This window comes from Caenorhabditis briggsae (genome assembly GCF_000004555.2).
Source record: "Caenorhabditis briggsae complete genome, chrIII, whole genome shotgun sequence".
NCBI classification, from domain to species: Eukaryota; Metazoa; Nematoda; class Chromadorea; order Rhabditida; family Rhabditidae; genus Caenorhabditis; species Caenorhabditis briggsae.
Window position 1 is genome coordinate 1,812,281 of NC_013490.2, and position 11,142 is coordinate 1,823,422.

The 11,142-nt window shown below is 37.8% G+C and overlaps 2 protein-coding genes across 2 annotated transcripts in view; one reads left to right on the plus strand and one right to left on the minus strand.

Moving 5' to 3' along the window:
• Positions 1 to 11,142, plus strand: part of Cbr-mrp-8 — a gene marked incomplete at both ends in the record, with an annotated part of 18,629 nt that overhangs the window by 4,823 nt on the left and 2,664 nt on the right. The window contains 6 exons of the mRNA XM_002640887.1: positions 4,157 to 4,459; positions 5,044 to 5,278; positions 6,462 to 6,959; positions 8,073 to 8,227; positions 8,595 to 8,867; positions 10,089 to 10,612. Coding sequence (XP_002640933.1) covers positions 4,157 to 4,459; positions 5,044 to 5,278; positions 6,462 to 6,959; positions 8,073 to 8,227; positions 8,595 to 8,867; positions 10,089 to 10,612 — 1,988 coding nt within the window. The remainder of the gene's footprint in view (positions 1 to 4,156; positions 4,460 to 5,043; positions 5,279 to 6,461; positions 6,960 to 8,072; positions 8,228 to 8,594; positions 8,868 to 10,088; positions 10,613 to 11,142) is intronic.
• On the minus strand, positions 1,042 to 1,676 carry CBG00496 (the record flags this gene model as incomplete). The annotated part of the gene is made up of 2 exons (XM_002640888.1): positions 1,042 to 1,369; positions 1,408 to 1,676. The coding sequence occupies 2 exons, from the start codon at positions 1,674 to 1,676 to the stop codon at positions 1,042 to 1,044; spliced, it is 597 nt and encodes a 198-aa protein (XP_002640934.1).

An 11,142-nucleotide genomic window follows, 5' to 3' on the forward strand; every position in this document is an offset into this window, starting at 1 on the left:
TAACTTACTTCATTCGATAACTTGGTTCTCTCATCCTTAATCTTCATCTGCTTCTGTTGTGATAATTTGATAAATTTCGCGGTTAAAAAATTCATAGGAATGTAGAAAATCATAATAATGACACCAGCCACCGCGGCCCACCCCAGGGTTATGGCGAGGAGAGTCATCGCGAGAGTGACCTGGAAAAATAGATTTTTCTGGAAAAGGGGAGAAGCTAGAAAAAATCCAAAACCAGGAAAATGTAGAAAATTGAATTTGGAACATTTTTCTAGTTGACACTTTGTGAATAGCTACTGAGTTTTTTTGAGAATATGGCCCCTTTAAAATTTACCAAGAGGCCTGCCCAATTTAAAGGCGCATATCTCCAAAACTACGGTAGCTAGAAAAAAATTGCGAACTGAAAAAATGTTCAAAATCAAATTTTCTAGATTTTTCCCACGTTTTTATTGAGTAGACAGTAGAAGCATTTTCAGGTAAGTTACGTATCGATTTTACTGAAAAAAGACGCAAAACTTTTGTTGCCGAAAATTGCCGAAATTTTTTTTCGGCAATTGCCGAGTTGCCGAACGTTGCCGAAAAAATTTTGTTGCCGCACAGGCCTGGCTCGCGCCCACAATGTGGAGACGCAGAGAGGCTAGATCACTCTCGCTTGTCTTCTCTGGCGCCGCTAACTTTAAAGGCGCGTAATTGTGCTCAAAATTGAGGAATCTTAAAATTTCAAAAACTTGAATTGTGTAACTCTTCAAGCACTACTTTTGCGCCTTTAAAAACGCGGAGAAGCGAGAGCCCCTTTGAAATAGTGCACAGGGTAACTTTAAAGGCGCATATCTCACGAACCGGTTGAGCTAACAAAAAGATAAAAATACCAAAATGTGTAAAATTTCAAGTTCTATCTTTTGTAAGTTGACCATTTTTATCTAGCTGTTTTAGTTTTGAAGATATGACAAGAAAAATTTATTGATGTTCTAAAAAAGGGGAAAAATAGAGGGGCGTACGGTTTAAGGTACTAGGGGGTAAGTAAGAAAATTCAAATTCAAATAATTATTTGGCATCGGATGTAGATGGTGCTTCTCCTTCTCCAGCAGCAGCAGTCTCTCCAGCAGCCTCTTTCTTGGCCCTCTCCTTGGCCTCCTTCTCAGCCGCCGCATCCTCCTCATCAGTTGGAATCATATAAATCTCGCGAATCTCTTCTGGAGACTTCCCTTTAATCATCATGGCCACCTGCTTGCAGCAATAGGTCAGCAACTCCTTGATCTCCAAATAATTAACAGCAATGACCAAGTCAAACAATTTCCCATCCTTATCAATTCCCTCCAAGAACTTCTGATCCCATTCTGGAACGTTGACCTGTTTTGGAGGCTTGTATCTTCTGGAGGCGTTGGAATCCCCTTGTGATGCTCACACCACTCCACTGCGATCTTGAGAATGTCTCCGTCAATGTTGTCGAATGGGAATGGGTTGGCTTTGGCTTGTTCCTCAGTGTAGCCGAGGTTGGAAATCATTCCATCGATCAGGGCAGAGTGTTGAAGGGCGCCAGCACTGACTTTGATGACGACCTTGTCTTTGCCGTGAACGTAGTAGAACGATTCGGGGGCTTCTGGAGCAGCAACAGATTCTGGGGCAGTGGTTGGTTCAGCAGGGGAAGCAGAAGACGTTCCTTGTTCGGTAGAAGACATGATGATGTTGGAGAATTTCAAGTTAGCTGAAATTAAAGGGACATTAGGAAGGTGTATAAAGCGGGAAATAAGAAAAAAAGAGAATAAAAAGCATTAGAGATAGAAGCTAGTCTAAGGGACATTAGGTCGAGCTATATGAAAGGTATGGAGCTAGCTTAAGCTAATTTAAGCTAGCCTAGACCAAAATAAGCTAGCTAAAACTAGTCTAAGCTAGCCTAAACCAGCATAAACTAGCTTGAGACAGCTATAGCTACGCGGTCAAGGCCAAAAAAAAAAAAAGATTTATGGATTTTCCAAGAAAGAAGAAAAGAGAAAAAGAAGAAAACGATGAGATGACTGACGTTCTGCCCCATCTCCCTCTCCTTATATACCCCTCATCTCCAGTGGGCGGAGTCTAAACCCACCTGGGTTTTTTCTGCCATACTTGGGTGGCTAGGCGGACCTTCCCAGGGGTTCGATTCTAACACAGGGTGTCTAAGGTAGGCGCCCTAACGTAGGGCCCGCAGGGAGGATCGTAGAGTCCCCAGGACCCGTCTGACGGATACGCAGGGTCGCAAATCCCCTTAGAGGCTAGTCAAAGGACTGGGATGCACAAGGAACAACGGAAAATGGGTAGCTGGGACAGATAGAGGGTTACGGTAGCCGTGGAAAGAAAATAGTCAGATAATTGGTTTTAGGAGAAAGATCAGCCTAAGGAAATTGCTTTAAACCTGGCACAATGCCAAATTTCCAGCCAAAAATAGCTTAAAGTAGGTCGAAAATGACTTAAAATAGCTTGAAATTGGTCACAATTACTCTAAAAAGGCTCAAAAATAATCTTAAAATCTCAAAAATTCGTTTAAAACGGTCTAGAAATCACTCTCAAACGACTAAAATAAGAAAAAATCACTTAAAGAGCTCAAAAAGTGCTCAAAATAAGTCGAAAATGGCTTAAAATAGTTCAAAAATGACTTGAAACATGTCAAAAATAGTCCTAGAAAATCCAAAATTTGATCTAAAACAGTTTGAAACCCCCCGTTTTGGTAGATCACTACTGTAGATCACTCCCAAAAAATATCATATAGGATGGCGCCCCCAACTTTAAAGGCGCATAACTCAAAAACTACTGTAGCTAGCAAAGTTTTGAAAATTGTAAATTATAGTACATTTAATTTTCTTCAAAATACAGTTTTAAAATGTTTGCTAGCTACAGTAGTTCAGGAGATATGCGCCTTTAAAGAAACAGCACCTAGATAATAAAGGCGCAGAAAGAGTACGCATTCTTTAAAGGCGCATATCTCAAAAACTACTGTAGTTAGCAAAGTTTTGTAAATTACAAAATTGCTCAACATAAGATTTTACACATTTTGCATTTTTTACAATTTTGATAGCTTTAACGGTTCGCGAGATATGCGCCATTAAAGCTGGCCGCGCCCCCCCCAACCATCTCCTCCCCATTTATTGCTCGCTAGCTTCATACCTCGAAAGCTACGGTAGCTAGTAGAATTTTGCAGCATGTGAATTATAGAAACTGTCATGTTCTTCCTGATTCAATTTATCGCATTTCGATGACTACAGTAGTTCATGAGGCTGCGTCTTTTCCAGTAAGATCTTCCCAGGAGCCAAGAGACTTTGAGATAATGAATCTCAACAGGTGACAGTCCAATTAGTACATAATTAGGCTTTTATGATGGATGGTGGTATTTGAGATGTCACAGACACTCTAGATAAGATGTAAGTATCGTTTCTGACCTTTTTGATCTTTAAATTGAATTTTTGAAAGTTTGAAGGTGTTTGACGGATACGGACGACTTGTTTAAAACTGGGCATTTTTTACACCAAAAAAAATTGAGAACACACTAACAAATTTAATACTTTCTTAAAGCCCTTTAAAAATGACACATTTCAAGTTTTGAATTTTCAAGTTTACTAGATTTTGAGCCGATATATGCGCCTTTAAACATTGGCGCGCCTCTTCGCCCGGTGACTAAGGGGAAGGGCTAGGTTTAAAGACGCATATCTCGCGAACCATCAAAGCTATCAAAATTTTTAAAAATGAAAAATGTGTGAAATCTTATGTTGAGCAATTTTTTAATTTACAACTTTTTGCTAGCTACTGTAGGTTTTGAGATATGCGCCTTTAAAGAATGCGTACTCTTTCTGCGCCATTATTCTCATATATAGGTGCTGCTTCTTTAAAGGCGCATATCTCCTGAACTACTGTAGCTAGCAAAATTTTTAAAACCGTATTTGGAAGAAAATAAAATGTACTATAATTCACAATTTTTAAAAGTTTGTTAACTACAGTAGTTCAAGAGATATGCGCCTTAAAACTTTGGCGCGCCTCCGCTCCCCCTTCCCTCCTTCTCCAGAGGAGACGACGCGTCAATTTTAAAGGCGCATATTTCAAAAACTACAGTAGCTAGAAAAAAGTTGTAAATTAGTAAAATGTAGAGCGTTAAATTTTACATAATTTAAACTCCTAAAATTCTAAATTTCAGCTCTCCGCGACCATCAAACCAGGCCAACTGATCGCGATCGTCGGAAGTGTCGGAGGTGGAAAATCGTCGCTTTTAAGCGCGATTCTAGATGAAATGGTCCTCTTGGAGGGTCGTGTCAAAGTGGGCGGCTCAATTGCATATGTCCCTCAACATTCTTGGATTTTCAATAAATCCATAAAAGAGAACATTTTGTTCGGAAACGAGCACAGCAAAAACTTTTATGATCACGTGATTGGCGCGTGTCAGTTGAGACCTGATTTCAGACACTTTCAGCAGGGAGAACAGACCATGGTTGGGGAGAATGTAAGATTTTTATGTTATAAAATGCGAGACATTAAATTTCCAACATTTTTCTAGTTGAAAATGTTTTGATAGCTCTAACGGTTCGCTAGATATAAGCTTTCAAAGTCTGAGAAGATGACTGCCAACTTTAAAGGCGCATAACTCAAAAACTACAGTAGCTAGCAACAAACTACAAACTACAAAAAATTGTAAAATTGAATTTCAAACATTTTTGTAGTTGACAACTTTTTGATAGCTTAAACGGTTTGCGAGATATAAGACTCCAAGTTAGAGGCTCTCTCTTCTCTGCGTCTCCCTTAACTTTAAAGGCGCATAACTTGGTTCAAAATTGAGATATCTAAAATTTTCAAAAACTGAGCTGTGCAATTTTTAAAGGGCTACAAAATGGTACACAAATTAAATACTTTGAAAAATGGGATTAAAGGGAAAAATTGGAATTTTCTAGGATATCTCAAAATCGCTGTCGCAGACTTTAAAGGCGCATATCTCGCGAACCGTTACAGATATCAAAAAATTTTAAACTACAAAAATGTGTGAAATTTTAAGCTCTATCGTTTGATATGTAAATGATAAGATTTTCATAGGGTATAACACTGTCTGGAGGGCAAAAAGCGCGGATTTCTCTTGCTCGAGCGGTTTATCAGGACAAGGAGATCTATCTACTCGACGATCCGTTATCAGCTGTGGATGCACACGTCGGAAGAGCACTTTTTGATAAAGTGATTGGTCCAGAAGGCCTACTAAAGTCAAAAACGAGGGTTCTTGTTACTCATAATCTACAGTATACCAGACATGTGGATAGCATTTTTGTTATTGAAGGCATGTTTCTTTATTTTGGGGTTTGAGACTTGAAACTTAAATTTTTGAATTCAGCTTGCTGAAAGCTTCAAAATGAGTATAATCACGGCTAGGCTCCGCCCATTTTGATTTTTTGACTTTAAAGGGATGGGGACCTTTAAAATTGAAATCTAAGAAAGTGGGTCATGTTTACACTCATTTTGAAGCTCTCAACCGACCGAAAACCGGAAAATCAACAGATTATTTGAAAAAATTCCTAAATTGAAAAAGCTATGATGAAAAATAAGATTTTCAGAAAAATTTAAAAAATCTTGTTTTCCCTATAACTTTTTCATTTCCCAAGGTTTTCAAATAAAACTTTGATTTTTCAATTTCACATGTTTTTAGCTTCAAAATGAGTATAAACATGACCTACATTCCTTGAATTTAAGTTTTCGGACACCCTATGCGCCTTTAAAGCCGAAAAATGTCGAAAATTGAAAATGGGCGGAGCCTAGTCGTGTTTGGGCTCATTTTGAAGCTCTCAACATGTTAAATTCAAAAAAAGTTTTTAATTTAATTCAAAATTCTGGAATTTAAGCAAGTTATGAGGAAATATTAAAATTTCAGAAAATTGTCCAAAATCTTGTTTTCCCCATAACCTTCGTAATTTGCAAGGTTTTTCAACTGAACATAAATTTTTGAATTTCCCAAATTGTTGACTTCAAAATGAGTATAAACATGACCTACTTTTCAAAAATTCAAAGTTTCAGACCCCCTATGCGCCTTTAAAGTTGAAAAGTGTCGAAAACTCAAAGCGGGCGGAGCCTAGTCGTGTTTAGGCTCATTTTAAAGCTCTCAACCTGGCGAATTTGAAAATTTAAGTTTATTCTAGATTATTTGAAAACTGACCGAGTTACGATTAAAACAACATTTTAGGCAGTTTTAGTGTAAAAACTAATTTTGATCATAACTTGGTCAGTTTTAGTTTTACCCGGATAAAATTCCAACAACTAAATTTGTGACTTTTAGAGCTTTGAAAAAAGTATAATAACGGCTAGGCTCCGCCCACTTTCAATTTTCGGACCCCCTATGCGCCTTTAATGTCGATAACTCAAAGTGGGCGGAGCCTAGTCGTGTTGGGGCTCATTTTGAAGCTCTCAACGTCAAAAATTCAAGTCTAACATTTATTTTGTTTCAAAACTTCTGGAAAATTAATTTTCAGACGGTCTAATCGTTCAACACGGTCGTTTCGAGGACATTGCTCATCTCGAAGGCCCATTCGGCCGTCTTTGGGCCGAATGTGAGAATTCAGAAGATCAAGAGGATTCTTCTGAGGATTTTGAAGAAGACGTCACACCTCCAGAAGACACCCCTCGTGCTGCCAAAAAAGTGGACCGAGCCAATTCGCATTTTTCAGAGAAATCCGAAAAAATTCAAAAATCCGAAAAAGCTGAAAATGCTGAAAATGTGCAATTGGGTCGTGTCAAGAAGAGTGTCTATAAGTTGTACATCCAGACAATGGGAATTTCCAATTCCTCACTTTTTTTGATTTTCTTCATTGCTCATTTTTCTGTAATGATCCTCCGATCATTATGGCTATCCAACTGGTCAAATGAGAATGCGGAAATCAAGAAAAGGGGCGGAGCCTACAATTCCACGGATCTTCCAATGAGTGTGGAGACGCGGCTGATAGTCTACGCCAGCTTTGGTGGTTTGGAGAGTGAGTTTTTTGAAGAAAAAAAAATCAATTTTAGAAAATCAGCTATATCTCAAAAACCATAAAAGCTAAAGAGATACTACAAACTACAAAAATGTGTGAAATCAAATTTTGAACATTTTTGTAATTTGTAAAATTTCAATAGCTTGCACGGTTTGCGAGATATGCGCCTTTAACGTCTGCAACAGCGATTTTGAGATATTCTTGGAAACTTCAATTTTTCCATTGATTTTCAAACAATTAGAAGATTGAATTTTACCATTTTGTAGCCCTTGAAAAGTTAAACAATTTAAACTTTTGAAATTTTAAGATCGCTCAATTTTGTGGCGAGTTATGCGCCTTTAAAGCCAACGCCTGCAGAGAGACACAGAGAAACGAGAGTGCTCTGCGTCTCTTTGGCGCCTCGCTTACTTTAAAGGCACATATCTCGCAAACCGTGATAGATATGGGAAAACTTTTAACTGCACAAATGTATTAAAATTAGTTTTACATATTTTTGTAGTTTGTAGTTTGTTGCTAGCTACTGTAGTTTTTGAGTTATGTGCCTTTAAAGTTAGCTGTTCTCTTTTCAGATTTTAAAGGCTCATATCTCGCGAACCGTTAGAGCTATCAAAAAATTTTAGCTACAAAAATGTTCAAAATCAAGTTTTCAACATTTTTGTAGTTTGTAGCTTTCCAATAGCTCTAACGGTCCGCAGGTTGTAAGTCTCTAAAGTTGAGAGAAAGAGACTTTTTAGAATATCCTAGAAAATTCCAATTTTCTCTATAATCCCATTTGTCAAAGTGTTTAATTTATGTACCATTTTGTAACCCTTTAAAAATTACACAGCTCAGTTTTTGAAAATTTCAGATACCTCAATTTGGAGCCAAGTTATGCACCTTTAAAGTTAAGGGAGACGCAGAGAAGCGAGAGCCTTCTCGTTTCTCTGCGTCTCTCCTCTAACTTGGAGGCTTATTTCTCGCGAACCGTTTAAGCTATCAAAAATTGGTCAACTACAAAAATGTTTGAAATTTAATTTCACACTTTTTTGTAGTTTGTAGTCTCTTTCTAGCTTTTTTAGTTATGTGCCTTTAAATTTTTGGAACCCTTTTTTTTCAAGAATCTCTAACTTTCAGTGTTCCTATTGGCGATGGCTTTCGTTGTATTAACTGCTGGAAGCCTGAAAGCCTCCTACGGACTTCATGCGCCTTTAATCCATGCTCTTCTCCGTGCCCCAATCTCGTTCTTCGACACCACACCCGTTGGCCGAATCATCAATCGGCTCTCCAGGGTGAGTAAATCCGCTCCAATAAACTTGGAAATAAGAGATTTAGGATCAGCGTAAAATTTGCTTTAAAATGAGTATAAACACGGGTAGGTTTGGGTGATTTTGAATTTTCGGCTTTAAAGGCACATATGGGTCCAAAAATTGAAGGTGGGCGGAGCCTAGCCGTGATTATACTCATTTTGAAGCTCAAGATGTGAAAAATTAAAAATGCAAGTTTCAAGTGTTCTAGGCTCCGCTCACGTGACCTACTTCTCAAAAATTCAAAGGCGCATGCGCCTTTAAAGTCAAATGTTCAAAATGGGCGGAGCCTAGTCGTGTTTAGACTCATTTTGAAGCATTTTTACGACAAATTCAAATATGTTATTTTCAGGATCTTGACGTCATCGACAAACTTCAGGACAACATCCGAATGTGTACACAAACCCTGCTGAACGCATGCATGATCCTTGTCCTTATCTCCATCTCCACACCGATTTTTTTGCTCTGTGCTGCGCCTTTAATTTTGATCTACTATTTTGTCATGACCTACTATATTCCCACGTCTAGACAGCTGAAACGTCTGGAAAGTGCAAGCAGATCACCGATTCTATCGACTATCGCCGAATCGATACATGGTGCATCGTCGATTCGAGCATTTGATAAGGTATCTTAAAAACTAGAAGAGCTGGGGCAAAACTATAAACTACAAAAATGTGTAAAATAAATTTTTAAACATTTTTGTAGTTGACAACTTTTTGATAGCTAAAACGGTTAACGAGTTATGCGCCTTTAAAGTTGAGAAGAGACGCAGAGAAACGAGAGTGCGTCTCTCCTCTCTTTAAAGGCGCATAACTCGCCTCAAAATTGAGAAATCTGCAATTTTCAAAAACTGATTTGTGTAACTTTTCAAGGGCTACAAAATATTATGAAATGTGGTATATTTTAAGAATTGAATTCCAGGGAAAAATCAGAATTTCTGAGAATATCCTGAAATCCCCTGTTCTTCAGCTTCCAAGAAGCATATTTCAGTTTCTAGGTTGTAAATTTTAGTTTTCTAAAAAACAAGAGGATGTAATTTTTAATTTCAAATATTTTTCAATTAAATTGTCTGAGGTATGCGCCTTTAAAGGTGAGAAGAGAGAGAAACGAGAGTGCTCTCGCCTCTGTGTCTCTCTTTGGCGCGCGGTGCCGCTAACTTTAAAGGCGCATAATTTAGCTCCAAATTAAAAAATCTGAAAGTTTCAAAAGCTTGAAATGTGTAACTTTTCAAGGGCTACAAAATGGTATAAAACATGAATAATTTAATAAATGGGATTATAGACAAAAATTGGAATTTTCCGGGGATATCCAAAAAATTGCTGTAACTCAGCTTTAAAGGCGCATAACCTTTTTCCAAATTAAGAAATCTAAAAATGTTAAAAGCTTGAAATGTGTAAATTTTCAAGAGCTACAAAATGGTAAAAAATTATAGACTACGTTCTGAAATTTTAGGGAAATTTTGGATTTTCCAGAAATACCCTAAAATCTGCGTCTCTCCGCCCCGGGCCGCTAACTTTAAAGGCGCATAACTCGGCTTAAAAATGAGAAATCAAAAAATTCCAAAAATAAAATTGTGTAACTTTTCAAAAGCTACAAAATAAGCTAAAATTTTAAGTATTTGAAAAATGGGAAATAAGAGAAAATTTGGAATTTTCTAAAACCACTGTTTCTCAGCTTCCAGGAGGCTTATCTCAGCTTTTCGACGGTCAATTTCAGTTTTCTAAAAACTAGATGATGTAATTTTTGATTTCAAAGCTAATTATAGCAAATTCAAACTCAAAGTGACAACTAAAATCCCAAAATTGAGCTTCTATTCAACGATTTCCAACGAAATATGGTTTTCCAGACCGAACGCACCACAACCGCCTTATCAACCAATGTGGATAAATTCGCCCAGTGCAGATATCTCTCCCATATGTCGAATCGATGGTTGGCTACTCGTCTGGAGCTACTCGGGAACACTACAGTACTCTTCGCCTCCCTCTCAGCCACCTTATCCACCAAATACTTCGGATTGACACCTGGAATGGCTGGCTTATCAGTGTCCTACGCTCTAACTATCACAGAAGTGCTCAATATTTGTGTCAGAAGTGTCAGCGAGATTGAATCCAACATTGTTTCCGTTGAACGTGTCAATGAATATCAAAAATTGGAGCCAGAAGCACCGTGGGAGGTGGAAAATTCTGAAAAACTGGACCAAAATTGGCCGGATCAGGGGAAAATCGAGCTGGAAGGATTTTCAATGAGATATCGGAAGAATCTACCATTGGTTTTGAAGAATATCGATTTGAAAATTCATGGAGGAGAGAGGATTGGAGTTATTGGAAGGACGGGATCCGGAAAGAGCTCGTTGACAATGGCATTGTATAGGTAAGCGAGGTTTAAAGGCGCATAACTCGAAAACTACTGTAGCTACACAGAAAGAGTAAACTACAACATTTTCAAAATTTTATTTGATACATTTTTGTAGTTTATTGCTTTTTGATAGCTACTGTAGTTTTTGAGTTATGCGCCTTTGAAGGTGGCACGCCCACTAGGTGGAGGTGAGAAGAGATGTTTCAGCATTAAAGGCGCACAACTCGAAAAATACTGTAGCTACACAAAAAGAGTAAACTACAAAAATATTTGAAATTTTATTTTACACAACTTTGTAATTTATAGTTTTGTTCTAGCTTATTTGGTTTTCGAGTTATGCACCTTTAAAATTGGCCCGCCCCCTTGTCGAGGGAGGAGGGGAGGCGGCGCGCAATCTTTAAAGGCACATAACTCGAAAACGACTGTAGCTACACAAAAAAAGTAAACTAAAAAATGTTTAAACTTTTATTTTACATATTTTTGTAGTTCGTAGTTTTCTAATTGCTACTGTAGTTATTGAGTTATGTGCCTTTAAAGATTGCGCG